Consider the following 20,419-nt stretch of genomic DNA (forward strand, 5'->3'; position numbering starts at 1 on the left):
GTATGAAAAGCCACATGAGCCGTGAGCCGACCAGAACCCTTTCCGTTCGACCAACCCGAGTTGTGGGGAAAATGGATACGACGGTTCAACCGTTACCTTGATGAAAAACCAAGTCCTTGTCAGGTGGACACTGGACACCTTAATATATTGTATGGGTGATAAAGCCAAAGACATTTTTGCCACATTCAAACTTGCACCCGAGGAAGCCCAAAACTTCAATATAGTGGTAGCAAAGTTCAATGACCATTTTAAAGGCGACACGAACATAATTTACGAACAGGCCAAATTCAACCGAAGGTGTCAAGATGAACGTGAATCTATTGATTCATTCATCACAAATATCCACACACTTAGCTAAAAACTGCAATTTTTGAGACCTGCACAAGGAATTCATTTGTGACAGAATTGTAGTTCGGTGCACATATCCTAAGCTATCACTAAGTTTGCAAATGATTGCAGACCTCACCTTGAACAGAGCCATCAGACGCGCATGACAGAGTGAGACAATAAAATGACAACAGCATCTCCTGCGGTCTCCAGAGCATATCATTGGTGAAGATCCAGCTGACAGTAATATTGCAGTCCACTACGTTAGTGACAACAGAATTTGCAGACAAGGTCAGGGTAAACACATGACAAGACCCAGACAAGAATTTCATTATGAGAATCGACAAAAAAATGAGCGCACGCAGCAGCATGGACCAGAGGCTGAATGCCACTGCTGTGGTAACAAACCCCAACATCAGAGACGTGTGTGCCCCACCATTTCAGTCACCTGCCACAATTGTGGTAGGATTGGCCACTATGCTCAGTGTTGCCGCATGAGAAGGCTAAATGAAATTAAACCTAGCTCGGATGACTGTGAAACTGATCAGAGTGTGTACCTTGGCATCCTGACTATATCAAAGATCAACATGAGTAAACCTTGGCAAACCGATATCGTCATCAATGGAGTGCCACTGAAATTCAAGCTGGACTCTGGGGCAGACGTGATTGCGATTCCAGAACACATCTTAATATACACATAACACATAGTCAACACAGAGAATGAACGATATTAAGGAGAGACTTACCAGATCTCTTGGATACCCACAAAATTCTTCATCGTCCAAGACATATTCCACTCAAAGTGACTGGAATGGTCACTGCAACTGTCTCACAAGAAGAGCTTCCAACAGAACAGCGGATATTTATTATCCCCAATCTCGGGGAGCCGCTGTTAAGAAGGCCAGCCATCGAAGCACTCAAGTTCATAACTGTCCACCCAAACTTGCATACCATCAGCAGCCAAAAACGACCATTCGACCCAAAAAAAGAAATGCCAGACCTATTCACAGGCCTAGGTACATTTTGGGAGGAATATACCATATTGTTACATCCAGATGCGAGTCCATACCCAGTACCCACACCACAACGTGTACCACTACCTTTGATGAAGAAAACACAGGCAGAGCTCTAGAAAATGGATTGGTTGGTTGGTTGGTTAGTTATTTTTGTTTTACGGCATATCAACCCTTTCCGGGTTATTTAATGCCGAATCCAAAGATTTTGAAGAAAAATTTTTTAATAAAATATATTTGTTGTTTTCAAGTCGGTTTCTATTTGACCCATAGTTGGGACCCTAACAGGTACTACCACTCCGGATCAGAGTCGACCTGGGAGCAATAGCAATTAAAGGGTGGCTCCACACTCCCCAAAACCCACAAGCTGGGGCCTCACCACTGGATATAGTTTAAGGTCATATCCAGGACCCTAGAAAATGGAAAAGCTGGGGGTCATAAGTAAGATTGACACACGCACCGACTGGTGTTTCCCTATGGTGGTAGTACCAAAAGCAAATGTGTAGATTTCACAAATCTCAATAAGTACATGAACTCAATAAGTACGTGAACTCCACATGCTCCTCACGGTTGACCACCTTTTGGCCCAGTTAGGGGAAATAAAAATTATGAGCAAATTGGACGCCAACAGCGGATATTGTCAGATTTCACTTTCATCAGAATCCTGTTCGCTGATGACTTTCATAACTCCATTTGGACGATACCAATTCAACTGCCTCCTGTTTGGTATTTCATCAGCGAGTGAGATCTACCAGATGCATATATCACAAGTACTAGGCACCAAAATCGGAGCCATATGCATGAAAGATGACATGTTAGTATATGGAAAAAATCAACAAGAAAATGATGTCCGGCTGAAAAGCACACTACAAAAAATTCAGGCTGCTGGCATTACACTCAATTCTGAAAAATGTGAAATGTCCAAGTCATCAGTAAAATGTTTTGGACATATACTCAGTGCTGACGGCCTGCGACCAAATCTGGAAAGGCTTACTGGTGTCTTCAAATTCCAAACACCAACGAACATGACGGAAACCCTCCAATTCCTAAGGATGGTGAATCAATTAGGAAAATTCATTCCAAACCTAGCAGACACGACTGAACCATTAAGGGATTTATTGAGTCAGAAATATGCATTTGTTTGAGATAATGCATAACAGGATGCATTTAGCTCCATCAAGAAAGCATTAAGTTCAGCTCCTGATGCCTGTACAATCCATCAAATGAGACTGAGGTTTCCAGCGACACTTTTTCTAACGAGCTGAGAGCAGTATTATTATGACAGGATGACACAAAATTTCACCCCATTGCCTACGTTTCACGAGCCATGTCAGAAACTGAAACTCTTATGCCCAAATAGAAAAGGAGGCCCTAGCAATAACCTGGGCTTGTGAACACTTTTCAGACTATCTTGATGGACTACACTTCACAATGGGGACAGATCACAAACACTTTTCAGACTATCTTGATGGACTACACTTCACAATGGGGACAGATCACAAACCACTGGTGCCACTACTAGGTAACAAGGACCTCAGTGAATTTCCAGCAAGGATACAAAGGTTTCAAATCCATCTAATGAGGTATGAATACACAATTTGCTATGTTCTTGGTAAGGAACTATATACATGCTATACATGATGCTCTGTCAAGAGCGGTATCCGGCAATGGACCCACCAAACAAGGTAAGGACCTAGAAGAGTTAGCAACAGCGTTCGTCCACACCATGATGGAATCTTTACCTGCCACAGAAAAACGTCTGAAAGAGTTGGAGGAAGCGACTAAAGCTGATGAAATCAGCAACTACATATTACAATATGTAAGAAACGGCTGACCATCAAAGGATCATGTTCCAGCATTAAACCCTATTGGGCCTACCACAGCAGAATCACATGGGAGAATGGACTATCAATGTATGGCACATGGATCATGATCCCATCACTGCTGAGACCAACCATCATCGCCAAAATCCACTCCAGTCATCAGGGAATTATCAGGTGCAGACAAAGGGCTTGCCAACCCACATGGTGGCCAGGACTGTCTGATCAAATCAAAAAGACTGTAGAAAACAAGATGCGTCGAGCTAAGACACCAACCACCTGAATCTCTCATGACAATTGAGCTACCAACAAAACCACATTCTAGCCTCTGATATGTTTGAGTTGAAAGGCAGCAGCTGTCATAGTTGTTGACTACTTCTCTCGATTTGTAGAGATCGCCATGCTTACATCAATGACTTCTAGTGCAATAATAAAACGCTTCAAAGCTATTTTTGCTAGACATGGAGTACCTGTCATCATAAGAACAGACCCAGAAAACCAATACACTTCAAAAGACTTTGCCAAGTTTGCAAACGACTGGGGATTTCAGCATGTTACAAACAGCCCTCGCTACTCCCAAAGCAATGGAGCTGCAGAGGCCTGTCTAAAAACAATGAAAAGAATGCTAAAAAAAGCAAAAGACCCATATCTTTCTTTTCTTACACACAGACAGAGGGTTAAGCCCCAGTGAACTGTTAATGGGCTGACGCCTGAGGACAAATGTCTCAACTCACCCGGATCTATTAAACCCCAGATGGTCCGATCTTGAGAGTTTTAGACAGAGGGAAAAGAGCCAGAAGGCCCAACAATGACTCATACACTGCCTATTACATAAAGCTAAAGAGCTATAACCACTTGAAAATGGCACACCAGTATGGGTCAGAAACTCCAACCTTGCAAACCTAGAAGGCATCGTTCCTATATTCTACAGAAAGAAAGGGCAATAATCTGATGCAATCGACGACACATCATACCCAAACCACCAGAAATAGTCAAGACAGTCATCCACCAAGGGAAGAAACCATCAGAACAGCATGCCCCACCCTCACTTCTCAAGAGTACACAACAATCAGGTCTGACCACCTATCAAGCTAGACCTATAATATATATATATATATAAAAGCAGGCTCCTTCAGTCTTGGACAGACTATGGATACCCACGAAGAGTTGGTTGCACGTGACATTTTTGTGGCAAAAGGTGTGTAATCTCCAACCACACCTCTCCTGAGACGACATTGTTAAATACCAGTGGCAAGTGAAGTACAGGACGACTGGAAACAATGCCGAGATAAGCGGAGAGCACATACAGCACCTAGAATTCCCAAATGGTCACCCATCTGGTACTAACCAGGCTCAACGTTGCTTAATTTCAGTGATCTGACGAGAACCGGTGTCAACGTGATTATGCCGTGTATATATATGTATACTACTTCAATTACTTGCCGACGATATATATATATATATATATATATATATATATATATATATATATATATATATATAATTTTTTTAAATAGATATTATATCAAAAAAAAAAAAAATAGAGAGATCATATAGCTTGAATCCTGAAGGACATCAAACATTATTAAATGGAAAAAAAAAAGGGAGCTGTAATGTAACTTGCATCGGTGGGAGTTACCCCCTTTTGTTCAATGTTTAAAATGTAAACTCTCGGACATAAACGGGAATAAACGAGACTCGGTCGGTCGGCCATTTTGGGTCTCAAGGATGATTTGTCTTGTCCTGTTGTTAAGGATAGAAACGTAACAAAACAATACAGATGGGGAGCATTGTAATAAAAAAAAAACAGAATTTACACCCGCTGTATTCTATTTAATTACTAGCAGACCATCCAGCATTGCTCGGTCGTAAAATATGCTTAAATATATTTTAATTTATGAAGATTTCATATTTTTTATTACAAAGCAAACACTGTATCAATTATTGCATTGTATCCAATATATAGAAGTGATTTTAAAAGTTTTAAAAAATATGTGATTTGGGTGCCATCCGCTAGAATCGAAACCAAAACATTCAGTGCTTCAACCTGAGTCGTTACTGTTTGAGCTATTGCCAGACGAACAAGAAATACCTAAGACTTTTTTAACCGATTTTAACATATATATATATATATATATATATATATATATATATGGGCATGTGTAGAAGAGTGCTTTAAGTCGACATGCCTGCCAAGTTACAATATTTTTCAATTTTGACCGCTTAGCAGCTATTTTTACCAGCTAAAACACCATAAAAGAACGGTCCACATCGACAATTAGACTCGCCTCACATCGCTTTATGGTTTTGCCTCTTTGGTGAAGATGCATTTTGAAAAAATAGAGAAAGACAGACAGACATAGTAAGTTTTATGAATTCGATTAATAAATAATTGTTTTATCTGATCGAGTTAAACAAAATTCCCACCGTGCCGTCGTCTCCAGTATTTGTTTGTCTTTTTCGTATAAATAAAGTGAAACTATTCGAACGCAAATGCCTGCCTGGCCTTTGGGTGAAGATCACAACAAAAACGCTGGTGAATTCATTTATTAAGTAGGTTTAACTCCACAGAGTGAATGCGGTATTGTGGTAAATGGTGCCAGTCAAGAATATTTTCACAAGTTGTATAGACAATAGAAAGACCCTGCACCCATCCCCCTCCTCCAATTCCTTGTAGGGTTTCATGCCTAAGTTTCTTATTTGTGATTTTTTTCTTTTTATTATTTTTCAGCATTAAATTGTAAATTTTTACCGGCAATAAACTATATATATACAGGATGACAGTGTAGTATCTGTTCTGATGCTTCACTTAAATTAAGTCCTCGATCAATGTAGGGGAGATCCTTCATACTGAGATAATTGCTATTTTTTTTTTTTTTTTTGAATACTGCCAGAGTGCACCCTTTTTGCGGGGAGTTGGTTTTCCTCCACATTAAAAACGCTTTGTGTCTAATTTGCTTTCATGGGAGGTTTAAAAATAATGCCATTTCTGCAATGACTACGTTAAATTTGAACGCTTTAGACTTCTGGTCGCGTCATGGAGTAGCTGTAAGATGTCAGATTTTCTTTCACTTTCTTTTCTGCTTTCGTGTCACGGATTCGAGCCTGCCTGCCTGCTACCACTTGTTTTTTTTGGGGGGGGGGGCTTAACACACACCTCCAAATACCCGAGCAACGCTGGGCAATGGCGGGCTAGTTGCTAAATAAGTGTCATTAATAGTTTTAAATATTACTGAATTGGGATATTTTTAACAAAACTGCTGGCTATTGTTAAAATGCACCTGAATTTTAAACTAATATCGAGTTAAATATGAATCTTTTTAGATGAAAATAAATTCTTAATTGTGAGCATTTAAAAATGTTCTAATTGAATACACACTTCCTTTTTAATACAACAAAATAATTAACTTTTTTATAATCTTAAAAATGCAGTAATTAACTTTTTTTATAATCTTAAAAATACAGTAATTAATTTTTTTATAATCTTAAAAATACAGTAATTAACTTTTTTATAATCTTAAAAATACAGTAATTAACTTTTTTATTGATTGAGATTGTCGGACTGACTTCCTCATCTTGGTTGTTATTGTCACAACGTTTCGGCCGTTTTGCCCTCCGGCCTTCGTCAGGTGAACGGTTTGTTAGGAGTCTCGAACCCAACCCTTTATTATTATTACGGGGATACCATGTTCGGACTCCAGCTAGGCTTTGGGACATAGTTGCTGATTCTCTGTTTTTCAATGTTACTTTTTCACTGCCTTCGTTCAGGATTGAACTCAGCACCTTTGGGTAACTGTAAACTTTGATACAACGTCTAGGACCACTCGGCCATATGTCACTAGAACAATTCTTAGTTGGTTTTTGTTAATGTTAAACCTATGTTGTTATTCAAGGTTTTCTCTCTCTATCAGAGGTGTCCAAATTGCATCTAGCTCTATACTTGGTTTGCTCAGTAGGTTGTTATGTCCGAGCATGTGAGCTGTTTCTTTAAGTTTTCTCACTTTCCAGTGGGTCTCTCTGTTTATTAGTTTTACTTCATCCCATAGGGGGCGATGATCCCCCCTCTCCATCCAGACATGGTTGGCTATACCCGATTTTTCCGTCTCCCCTTTAGTTACCGCTTTTCGGTGTTCTTCCACCCTTACTTTAAGGGGGCGGCATGTTTCACCCTTGTAAACCTTTCTGCAACTGCATGGGATGGAGTATATGCAGTTTTTGGTCATGTTCTCATCCATGCGGGGCTTCACTCGTACCAGGTGTCGTCTGAGTGTTTACTCGCTTTTGAATACCGTCCTGATGTTGTAGGGGGCACATATTCTCTGAATCTTTTCGGAGATGCCTCGTACATATGGTAGGCAGACCGTTGGAGGTTTCTGGGTTTCATTCTCCTCTCTTATACTATTAACACGTCTGGTGGATAGTATGCTATCGGGGTAGTTGTTACGACGGAGGGTATTCTTCAACCTGACCATTTCTTGGTGGTATGTAATGGTGTCACTACTTATTGTCTCTGCTCGATGTTGTAAGCAGCATGCGATTCCATGTTTGATACTGTATGGGTGATGGGAGTTGAAGTTTAGGTATTGTCCGGTGAAGGTAGGCTTGCGATATACGGATGTCTTAAACCCATGCTCTGTGCGTGATATGAGTATATCAAGGAAGGCCAGTTGGTTATCTTTTTCTTTCTTCATTGTGAACTGTATCGATGGTCTTATTGAGTTCACATGGTCTAGGAGAGCCTGGATGTCTTCTTGATGGGGCCAGAGTATGAAGGTGTCATCAACGTATCTTAGCCACATGGTGGGCTTTAAGGGAGCTGAACCTAAGGCCATGTCTTCGAAGTATTCCATGTATATGTTCGCCATCACTGGTGATAATGGCGAGCCCATAGCTAGTCCCTCCTCTTGTCAATATAGGTCAGTACCCATTCTGAAGTAGGTTGTTTTTATGCAGAATGTCAGCATTTTCATTACGTTTGGCAATGGTACACATGTGCGCTCTTCTATGGAGAGGTCCGCAGCTAGTTTGTCTTGAATTATTGCTAGTGCCTCACTAGTTGGGACTTTAGTGAACAGGCTAACCACATCTAGGCTTACCATTTGGTTTGTACTGATGGGTGCTCCCTTGATCAGTTCCGTGAAGTGGGCAGAATTCTTTACATGTGTTGCTGACTTGCCTGCTAATGGGTTTATTATATCCACAAGGTACCTGCTCAGTGGGTGGCATGCTGAGCCTCGGCAGCTCACTATGGGTCTGAGTGGAATACCATCTTTGTGTATCTTGGGGAGACCGTACATATGTGGTAGCTTACTGTAATGCTGGACCAGCTGTCTATATCTCATCGGAGCGATGTGTTCCTTGTTTTTCGTAAGGATTTGTAACAGCTTTCTTTCGGTTTTCAAAGTTGGGTCCTTCTTTATTTTACCGTAGCTACCATCTGCGATTAGGCCTGCCATTTTTTCAGAGTATTCCGACATGTCCATCACCACAGTAGCATTGCCTTTGTCTGCTGGCAGAATTATTATACTGCTGTCACTCCGTAGGGTTCTTATAGCTAGCCTATCTTCCCGAGAGATGTTTGATTTAGGAGGCTTGGCTTTCTCGAGTACTTGTCTCACTTTCCATCTTATTTCATCACCTTGGGTTGATGGGATTCTCAAGGCTATATCTTCCATGTGTGTTATGATATCTAAGAATGGAACGCGTTTGGTTGTTGTTGCGAAGTTGAGACCTTTATTTAGTACTGCTTCCTCTGAGTGACTCAGTTGGCGACTGCTGAGGTTGATGACCGCTTTCACAGATGAGCGGTGTTTTGATGTTACATTCCTCTGGTGTTTGAGCTTTGTGAGCTTCTTGATTTGGCGTCCTTTGACCTTCTCATATTCTTGTCTGTACGATTTATCCAGATCTGATTGGATTCTCACCCTGTCTTCCTCTTGGGTCACTTTGACAAGGAACGATGTTAAGGTGTTGGAGATTTCGTTCCTTAGTTTTTGTTTATTCCAGCGGGTGTGTTGGATCCTTTCTCGAACGAGGGCATGCCCTGCCCTTTCCGCGATTCTACGTGCCTTCCTGGAATCCACTGCTGTTTGTAATGTCAACCCTGCTGTACCCTGTAATGTCAACCCTGCTAAGTAGCGACACCATTACATACCACCAAGAAATGGTCAGGTTGAAGAATACCCTCCGTCATAACAACTACCCCGATAGCATACTATCCACCAGACGTGTTAATAGTATAAGAGAGGAGAATGAAACCCAGAAACCTCCAACGGTTGCCTACCATACGTACGAGGCATCTCCGAAAAGATTCAGAGAATATGTGCCCCCTACAACATCAGGACGGTATTCAAAAGCGAGTCAACACTCAGACGACACCTGGTACGAGTGAAGCCCCGCATGGATGAGAACATGACCAAAAACTGCATATACTCCATCCCATGCAGTTGCAGAAAGGTTTACAAGGGTGAAACATGCCGCCCCCTTAAAGTAAGGGTGGAAGAACACCGAAAAGCGGTAACTAAAGGGGAGACGGAAAAATCGGGTATAGCCAACCATGTCTGGATGGAGAGGGGGGATCATCGCCCCCTATGGGATGAAGTAAAACTAATAAACAGAGAGACCCACTGGAAAGTGAGAAAACTTAAAGAAACAGCTCACATGCTCGGACATAACAACCTACTGAGCAAACCAAGTATAGAGCTGAATGCAATTTGGACACCTCTGATAGAGAGAGAAAACCTTGAATAACAACATAGGTTTAACATTAACAAAAACCAACTAAGAATTGTCCTAGTGACATATGGCCGAGTGGTCCTAGACGTTGTATCAAAGTTTACAGTTTGCTGAGTTCAATCCTGAACGAAGGCAGTGAAAAAGTAACATTGAAAAAAAGAGAGTCAGCAACTATGTCCCAAAGCCTAGCTGGAGTCCGAACACGGTACCCCCGTAATAATAATAAAGGGTTGGGTTCGAGACTCCTAACAAACCGTTCACCTGACGAAGGCCGGAGGGCAAAACGGCCGAAACGTTGTGACAATAACAACCAAGATGAGGAAGTCAGTCCGACAATCTCAATCAATGAAAACAACTCATCTCAAAAATACAGACAATTACTAACTTTTTTATAATCTTAAAAATGCAGTAATTAACTTTTTTATAATCTTAAAAATACAGTAATCAACATTTTTATAATCTTAAAAATACAATAATGAACTTTTTTATAATCTTAAAAATACAGTAATTAACTTTTTATAATCTTAAAAATACAGTAATTAACTTTTTTATAATCTTAAAAATACAATAATTAACTTTTTTATAATCTTAAAAATACAGTAATCTACTTTTTTTATAGTCATAAAAAATACAGTAATCAACTTTTTTATAATCTTAAAAATACAGTAATCAACTTTTTTATAGTCATAAAAAAATACAATAATCAACCTTTTTATAATCTTAAAAATACAGCAATCAACTTTTTTATAATCTTAAAAATACAGTAATCAACTTTTTTATAATCATAAAAATACAGTAATCAACTTTTTTATAATCTTAAAAATACAGTAATCAACGTTTTTATAATAATAAAAAATACAATAATCAACTTTTTTATAATCTTAAAAATACAGTAATCAACTTTTTTATAATCTTAAAAATACAGTAATTAACTTTTTTATAATCTTAAAAATACAATAATTAACTTTTTTATAATCTTAAAAATACAGTAATTAACTTTTTTATAATCTTAAAAATACAATAATCAACTTTTTTATAATCTTAAAAATACAGTAATCTACTTTTTTTATAGTCATAAAAAATACAGTAATCAACTTTTTTATAATCTTAAAAATACAGTAATCAACTTTTTTATAGTCATAAAAAAATACAATAATCAACCTTTTTATAATCTTAAAAATACAGCAATCAACTTTTTTATAATCTTAAAAATACAGTAATCAACTTTTTTATAATCATAAAAATACAGTAATCAACTTTTTTATAATCTTAAAAATACAGTAATCAACTTTTTTATAATAATAAAAAATACAATAATCAACTTTTTTATAATCTTAAAAATACAGTAATCAACTTTTTTATAATCTTAAAAATACAGTAATCAAGGTATCATAAAAACAATTGTCAATTTCTCTATAAATTCCAAAATAACATTGAGTTCTTGACATTTTAAGTCTCCCATGGAAATTCTGTATGTTAATAATCATTTGTCGTGATTGACCGAAGGCAGGTTTCTGTTATTAAACTCTGGTTTTTATGAGATAATTATGCAAATTTAAGTCTATGTCTGACTTGTCCACCAAGTTACAGTCATGAATATCCAACAGTCTTTTTTTATTGTCGTTTAATTTATGCTGAGTAATTTTCGTGATAATCACATCAGTAAGAGGTGTGATATCGAATGAGCTTCACACTCACCGGACCCTACCTCCTCGTGGTATCCAGGTGTGCTTATTATTGAATGTGATAAAACAATGTTGCATCTGGTCAGTACTAAAATAAGTGACTATTAGTAACTTCCAGGTGCTGTCTGTGCTCTCCGCTTATCTCTGCATTGTTTCCAGTCATCCTGAACTTCTTGCCACTGGACTCAAGCAATGCTGATTCAGGAGAGGTGTGGCTGGAGATTGCGCAACCTTTGCCTCACAATTACACATGCTGCAACCATTACAGGGGTATCCATTGTCTTTCGAGACTGAACGGAGGCGATGATGATAAAACAAAGACTGTGGGATATTGGCGATTAAAACATAGAGGATAGGTCCGACATAGGCTAAAGTTTATTTGATTTTTTATGGAAGTCGCTCAAGACAAGGGAGTTGTAAAGATCTAAAAAAAACATTTCAAGGTTAAAAAAAATAACCAACAATAAATGTTATATGGATAGATCTCAACCTAGAAAACAGCACATTTTCCCCCTTTATCAGAAACATCACTAATGGAATACGAGGAGTACATGACAAAATAAAGGAAGTGAGAGTTATGAGGCTGACGAAAGTAAACCCAAATTCAACTTTCTACTCTGCATCAGTGCCAAATATGATTAGATTGTAAAAACGAATGATGAATTTCAGTAAAGATTTCTTGATTAGCTGAGGTATTTTTTTTTTTTTTTTTTTAGTTTGTTTGTTTATCTGGGTGGGGGTTACACTCTATTTAAAAATAATTTAAAAAAAAAAACGAATTGTATGATCTTGCTGCAGAGCTTCTGTACATGATTTAGAACAGAACTTTCGCCTGAGAGTGTCGTTATGTAAAAAAATGTATGGATTTTTTTTATTCTTTTTCCCAAATCCCAGCAATCATACTACTTACTGATTCATTCCATCATTAAATCTCATTGCAAATTGACCTCCATTTTTTTTTTACCACTGAAAAATTTGCAAAAAAGTTGAAATGTAACATGTTTCTATTAACTTTTATTACTTACATGTCAAATTATCAGATTATGTAGAAAAGATAGTGACATAATCATTACTGATTTACAAGTCACTTTAATTAAATTAACATATTTGGATGTTTCGCTGTAGTTCTATTTCTTGTAATAATCTTAAGTAGTTCTCCATGTTTGTCTACAAAAAAAAAGGTTGTTTTAATTTACGGTTTGATCCGAACTAATATTCCACTGATTATTCTTTTGAAGGATAACTTCGTTTTAATTGTTTGCTTATGTGATGAGAAGGTGTTTGCTGATGTGAGAGTTGATGCGCGGCTACCGAGAGAGAATGAGGCCAGTGAACATGACAGCGTGACGTCATTGCCAAATCGACATGTAGGTAAAGGGTACCCAAAGTTTCCTGTGTTCAACCACGCGTTCACGCTAATAGGCATATAAAATATGGCTGTGGTAATTTTATGAAGGTAGTCCAAAACGTGCATGTATTTTCTTCTTCTAAAGAGAAAACAATTCTCCATTTGGATAATTATTATAATTTGAACATTTATTTCTATCGAAGAAAGTCGAATATTTCATTTTATTTATTTTTTTTTAAACTGCAAAACAAACAATTGTTATATAAAAATATTTTTCATCCGCTCTTTTAATGATAAATCAAAACTTTTAATTGAGTATTTCCAAATATTTTAAAGTTAGAAGCATTTTTCACGCCAGTTTTTTTTTTGTTTGTTTTTTTTTTTTGTTTGTTTTTTTTTTATGAATTCAATATTTTAGCACCGAAATATATTTAAGTTTTTTTTTTGTTTTGTTTTTTGTTTTTTTGCTTGTTGACCATCGTATTTATTTTTTATACTGCAAAACAAGCAATTTTCATATGATAATATTTTCCAGTCCGTTCTTTTAATAATAAATAAATCTTTTCATTAAGTATTTCTAAATATTTTAAAGTTAGAATCATTTTCACGACAGTTTTTTTTTTTAATTAAAACGATCGATTAATTCAATATTGTAGCAACGGGCGTAATTTATTGCTTTGAAATATATTTAAAACTTAAAGTTTTTGTTTGTTTTATAACATTTTATCTGTAAATAATTTGCATCACTGAAATGAGAAATGAAATAGGAAATTCTCTATTCTCTCCCAAGATATATGAACAACACAAATTTATCTTAAAAATTCATTAACTAATCAGCTTTAATTAAAGTTTTGATATGAACTAAAAATAAAGAGTGCATTAAATTTATTTAACATATTTTCTTATGTTTTATCTTATAAATAAATGTTGCTTGCGCCATGCTGAAATATTGTTTAGAAGGCCATTTTTAACAGGGAGGGGGCTTTCTAACTATTCTGCACTTTCACCTAACAATTTAATGAAAAAAAAGGGGAGGTTGTTCTACTATACAGATAGATTCCAAAAAAGCAAATATATAACAAATAAATGCTATCAACGGCAAGATAAATAACTTTTCTATCTAACTGGAGAAGATTTTAGTGTTTTTATTTAATATAAAAAGTTTATTCGGTTCGAAAAGCATAGTGCTTATCGATATATTTGTAAAAGACAAATGGCGGCGAACCCGTTGTTTAATACGGTAAGTTTGGGAAAATAAGTGCAAACTAAAAAACTATACAAAATACTGTTAGAAACTCACTCGATATATGTTACCGTGACATAGGCTGACATATATTAAGTGCGTTTCTAACATTATTTTGTATAGATTTTTAGTTTGAACTTATTGTTCCAAAATTAACGTATTCAGCAGCGAGCTCGCCACCATTTGTCTTTTTCAGATATATCGATAAACACTGTATAATTTTCGAACTGAATAAACATTTTACATTAAATAAAAACACGAAAAACTTTTTCAGTTAGGTAGAAAAGTAACGTATCTTGCCTTTGATAACATTTATTTGTTATATATTTATTTTTGACAACTTTTTCGAATCTGTGTATAGTAAAACAAACCCCCCAAAAAGATACCATAAAAATTTAATTTATCTTGGAAACACTATTTAAAAAAAAAACTGGTGTAGATGACATCGACTGGTGCCACACCAACTAGTTTTGAAGGGTCAGGGAGGATGGAAAGACCGAGATGGAAGAGTACTAACCAGATCTTCACTGAGGAGGCATTTTGTCACCCAAACCCCAGGAAACACTAATGGCCGATGCCAACGAGAAATCAATGACAACAGCTGTTGCGATAATATGCAATCATCTGCACAAGTGGTCAAGAGGTGGAGAATACTCGAAATCTGGGGAGACTTGTTGTCACTCGGTCTCCAGGTAACACCACAGGTTACTGCCAGTGTGCAATCACTGATGACGGCCTGTGAGACAACTCCTAACAATAATAATAATAATAATAATAATAATAATGCCCCTTCCCAAATTCACCACCCTGATTTAATATCGTAGATGTTTATTATATTTTCTTAGTTTTTAACCAATGTTCACATTATGATATGATTGTCCTTTAGTAGTTATGTGAACTTCATTTTCGTATTCATGTATTCTGCACTGATATGAAAATGAAGATTATAGCAGAGTATAGGATTCTTAACCATGTAGCTGAAGAAAATATGCTACACATTTTGATGAAAATAGAAGAACAGAAAACCAAAACTTTAAATATAATTTCTGTATTTAAAGTAATAGTTATTTAAATATTTCAACATATAATCTTGTGGTGAAAATCCAGCTTCCCAAGAAGGGGCACTCTGGATTGAAACAAAAATTAACTTAGTCATGACAGATTTCTTCTCGACCGACCGAGGACAAAAAAAGTGAAGTGTAGCATCAGAACAGATACTACACTGTGATCTTGTCCAGAAGGTCAAGAAATGTTTGTGTTTAATATGTTTCTTTAATTGTTTATTCCCTAAATTCATAATTCAGTTTTATCAGTATTAGATTGTACCTATTTACTATGCCTCCCCACGGGACAGAGTTAGACACCAGGGTCGTTTTTTAACGTGGAGAAAAGGTACAAAAATAAAAATTGTCTCAATCGTGAAGGATTTCTCCTCCAACGAAAGAGAACAAGAAATAGAAGTGCAACAGAAGAACAGATGGTATTTATTTGCTCCCCCACCGAGCAAATTAGGCACAAGGCCAATTTTTAATGTGAGGAGTGAAGGGAGGGGGAAGGGAAAGGGGGGACCAGCTCCCGAGAGGTGGGAAATGGGAGCTGGTTAAAGGTCAGGCATGTGGGGTTGCCCCCACATCTGGTCTTTGCTAGTCATAGCTAGTCCTAGCTTGCAGCATCTGCCGGAACAGATGGTATTTATTTGCTCCCCCACCGAGCAAATTAGGCACAAGGCCGATTTTTAATGTGAGGAGTGAAGGGAGGGGGAAGGGGAAAAGGGGACCAGCTCCCGAGAGGTGGGAAATGGGAGCTGGTTATAGGTCAGACATGTGGGGTTGCCCCCACATCTGGTCTTTGCTAGTCATAGCTAGTCATAGCTTGAAGTATCTGCCGGAACAGATGGTATTTATTTGCTCCCCCACCGAGCAAATTAGGCACAAGGCCAATTTTTAATGTGAGGAGTGAAGGGAGGGGGAAGGGAAAAAGGGGACCAGCTCCCGAGAGGTGGGAAATGGGAGCTGGTTAAAGGTCAGGCATGTGGGGTTGCCCCCACATCTGGTCTTTGCTAGTCATAGCTAGTCATAGCTTGCAGTATCTGCCGGAACAGATGGTATTTATTTGCTCCCCCACTGAGCAAATTAGGCACAAGGCCGTTTTTAATGTGAGGTAAAAACCAGCTCCCCTAAAAGTAGGCAAAAAGGGGGCACTCTGGTTACCAAAAATAATAATTGCCCCAGTATAGAGGGCTTCCCCTCCATTGACCGGCACAAACCATCCCAAGTGCAGCATCTGCCGGAACAGATACTACACTTTGATCTTGGACCGAAGGCCAATTCGACATTATTATCAACAGAATTAGATTGTATATTACTAAATAATATTTATATTTTATATTGAATAAAGTTCAGTTTAATTATTAATCGAATTGGGTCCCTCTTTTCCTTTTTTAACATGTTTTAAATCTGTTTTTTTTATGCCCTCATATAGTATCGACAGTAATAGTTTGAAAAATCTTACCTACATTGCTGCCTGCCAGCATTTTTCAGTTAACAGGTCTTCCATATCTCGATTCTTTCAATCACCGTGGAATTTCCACCGATATTGCAACTTTATATAATTATAAGAGCAGTTGGACTCATGAAAAGAAATTAAAAACTATCTGGCAAATATACCCGGTGAACCAAGTGCAAGAGAGATTCAAGCAATTGCACTAAAAAGGACGGGCAGGTTCTTTCAAAGATATCACAGTTGGAATATATAAGTTAGCAGGTAAATGTTTGGCATCCGGTAGGATGCATTATCCACAGCTTGAACAAACTGATAAGATACTTGAAAAAAAGTCATCTTTTTTTTAGACTGTATGATTTTATTGTTTGTTTTTTTGTTTTGTTTTTGTTTTTTGTTTTTTGTTTGTTTGTTTGTTTTTTGTTTTTGTTTTTTGAGGATTACAACCTGCAGAAATGAGACGCACTCTTATGTTTTTAGTAGTAATTAAGCACGAAAAGAAAAACAAAATCTTTTTTTTTTATAACAACAACGAAAAGAATTTATTCAATTAGCTGCGACATTTTGACATAAGCAGAGGAAAGTTGGACAATGTTCAAATGAAGAACGGAAACATAAAAAGTTCTTCGAACTATCAGTTGTCTGTCAGCAATTATATTCGTATGAAGACAGATGACACTGAACGTCCAGTGGAGAGGGACAGGAGAGAGAGAGAGAGAGAGAGAGAGAGAGAGAGAGAGAGAGAGAGAGAGAGAGAGAGAGAAAGGGGGCGTCTTTCCTCGTAACTTATCCAGATAGCGCGCACGCGCGCGCGCGCGCTCGCGCGTGTGTGTGTGTGTGTGTGTGTGTGTGTGTGTGTGTGTGTGTGTGTGTGTGTGTGTGTGTGTGTGTGTGTGTGCTTTGTAGGGTTCAGTCACTTGACAAAAAACAAAACAAACAAACAAACAAAAAAATAGAAAAGAAGTAATGGCGACTCGTATTTGCTTTTATACTTAACTCGCTTGGATGCCCGGCGTTGCCCGGGTGTTTGGAGGTGTGTGTTGAGCAAAAGCAAAAAAAAAAAAAAAAAAAAATGGTAGTAGGCAGGCAGGCAGGCAGGCAGGTTCGAACCTGTATCGCAAAAGAAGAAAAGAACGTGAAACAAAACGTGACATCTTTCCTATTGCGCCCATCGCCAAACCAGAAGTGACGTAGGTTTGAATTAAGGTTAGACAATCGAAAAGAGGGGATGACTTTCGAAAATATCAGCGAAAAAGTGACACCTCCCTGTAGAAAAGTGCCCAGTTGAGGGTGAAGGAATTAATGTTTTTGGCCAATTTTTCGATATTTGTCGTCCGAAGAGTCGAGCTTCAAAACGATACCGATCTCGTGAAAATCCGTCGCTTCTGGTGAAAGTTTTTGCGAGACATACATACATACATATTAGAATATGGCGTGTTGCGAAGACGGATACGTACGATAGACTGTCGAAGGTCATTAGAAAAACCGTGGAATGATCAAAAAATTATTGAAACTGATTTTCAAACTAGATATTCGTATGAAAATAGAGCTGAAGTAGATTTTATCCATTTTAATATATATATATATATATATATATATATATATATATATATATATATATATATAGAGAGAGAGAGAGAGAGAGAGAGAGAGAGAGAGAGGGGGGGGGCAATTAAGTAAGCACCTTCTTACGTCCTTTGGGTGGATATTGAACCTTGGCCTCTGTGCTTATAGTGTCCCTATTTTAAACATTCATCCACGCACCTAACCATTATTTGGAGGGACCTACATTCAAAAAGTTGTGTGCGTATGTATGTGTGTGTGTGTGTGTGTGTGTGTTGTATTTTTATTTATTTAATTTTATTTTTTATTTTGATTTGTCCTTGTTTAACCTCGAAAATATAAATAAACACCGAATAACACTTTTTTTTTAAAATAACACGAGTTTAAAGTACTCAAATTCATTCATTCAAAGTAAATCAATCACGACTTTTGAACCGACATTTTTGTTGACCGGAATTCACTTTATATCGCATAAGATTTCATGTCATTGGTAAGTTCGATTTGTAACACGAAGAAAAATGTAGAAGCTGTTTTTTGTGTGTTTCGTTTGTTTGAGTGATTTATTTTGTTTTTTTTATTGTATGCTAAATTTAAAAAAACAAAATATTTGCAGTTTCATCGACAGGTGGTTATCATGTCTGGGGAAAATGTACTCAAATTCCTTGTATCCGAGGAAGTATTTGAAAGTCACGGAACAGAAGCACAACTCAAAGAAATAACAGAAACTGGACAAACAGGTTAGTTGAAGTTCTCTCTTTCAAAAAGACCTGGTACTTCTATATATGAAGATCCATATCGACCTGAATGTTTTCCGACTGCGATTTATAAAACAGAAAAATCAGTACCGACATTAAATCAAATAACATTTTTTTTATTATTTGTATTGGCTTTAGATTAGGGTCAATCTCCCCCTCAGTCCTCGAGTTAAGAATGGCTTTTATATGTTTCGTCAAATTAATTGCAATTAAGTGTAACAACTATATTTCTGTCCATTTTTTTAAGAAGCTTTCTCTTTTTCTATTTTGTTTATTTTTGAGAGTCTAAAAAATAAAATTATCCCCTTACCTAACCAACACTCAATCCTAATCAAAAGATTGCATCTCATTTTGTATTTGTTGCGATTTGGGATTGATTCTTTTAATGTTGGTACGTATTTTTAGGCCGATATGGGCCCCCCACCTCCCGATACAAGCACCAATTACACTTTAACACTAATTATGTGATTTAAACACAAGAAATAAATATTCTAAACTGGCATTAGAATATTCATAACTAATTATTTATATATTCGTTTTTACCGAAATCTAATATATAAAATGCTATCCGTCTGTCTGTCTGTCTCCATATTCTTCAAACTCTATTTCTTCCGATAGTCGCAGAGCGGCAGCGGCACTAAGGGCCTCAAATGATTGGATGTTTTATGGACCGTTTTTTTTTATCGGTCTTTAGCCGATTAAAAGTTTTTAAGGGGTTAAAATTGAAAAAAAACAAACATTATACATGTTGTACATTCATCTTAGTTTATTTTTAATCAGTTCATATGCGTGTCACGTTGGTACAGTGGTAACGTCACAAGCTTTGAATGCTACAGTTTTGCTTTCAGTTTAGATTCTAGCTAATAATACTGAAGTAGGGTTTTTCTTTTTACTCTCGAAATCACGACACTAAAAATATATATTCCTATAAATTTTTCTGGGTTTTTCTGTGTGAATTGATATTCATATTAAGAACTCTTTTTTCTATTTATTTAAAAAGAAAATACAACTTTGTTATATATGGGTCGTGGAATTGCATTCATCTGCAATAGATCTAGCTAATTTGCATATTCTTTTAAACATTCATTTTTTATTAGTTTTTTTCGGTTTTCTTATGGGATGATCAGCTTTAGTTAACTATTACACGTAATTATATTCATGCAGATATTCTACATGATTTATACTTGCGTAATATTTGCGTAAAAGTTTATAGTAAACACAAAACTCTTTATATATATATATATATATATATATATATATATATATATATATATATATATATATATATATATATATATATTTGTTAAAAACTTTTCCTTACTAAACTCCTCTGTCAAGTTTTGGTCTATAGACATGAAACTTAATATATAGGATATTTGAATCAATGCAAAACTTTATATTTGTGTTTTAGCCGGGGAAAATCGGTGCAAA

General features: G+C 36.7%; 1 protein-coding gene and 1 pseudogene across 1 annotated transcript in view; one reads left to right on the plus strand and one right to left on the minus strand.

Annotated features, from left to right (window-relative positions):
* The first annotated feature begins 3,066 nt into the window (after positions 1–3,066).
* Positions 3,067–20,419, plus strand: part of LOC145278188 (uncharacterized) — a 36,289-nt gene continuing 18,936 nt past the window's right edge. Inside the window, exons 1-2 of the mRNA XM_080130473.1 lie at positions 3,067–3,159; positions 18,847–18,970. Of these exons, the coding sequence (XP_079986599.1) occupies positions 3,067–3,159; positions 18,847–18,970 (217 nt within the window). The remainder of the gene's footprint in view (positions 3,160–18,846; positions 18,971–20,419) is intronic.
* On the minus strand, positions 4,461–4,575 carry LOC145278370 (5S ribosomal RNA; annotated as a pseudogene).

Source organism: Euprymna scolopes, chromosome 6, assembly GCF_053919585.1.
Source record: "Euprymna scolopes isolate OS-2025 chromosome 6, ASM5391958v1, whole genome shotgun sequence".
NCBI classification, from domain to species: domain Eukaryota; kingdom Metazoa; phylum Mollusca; class Cephalopoda; order Sepiida; family Sepiolidae; genus Euprymna; species Euprymna scolopes.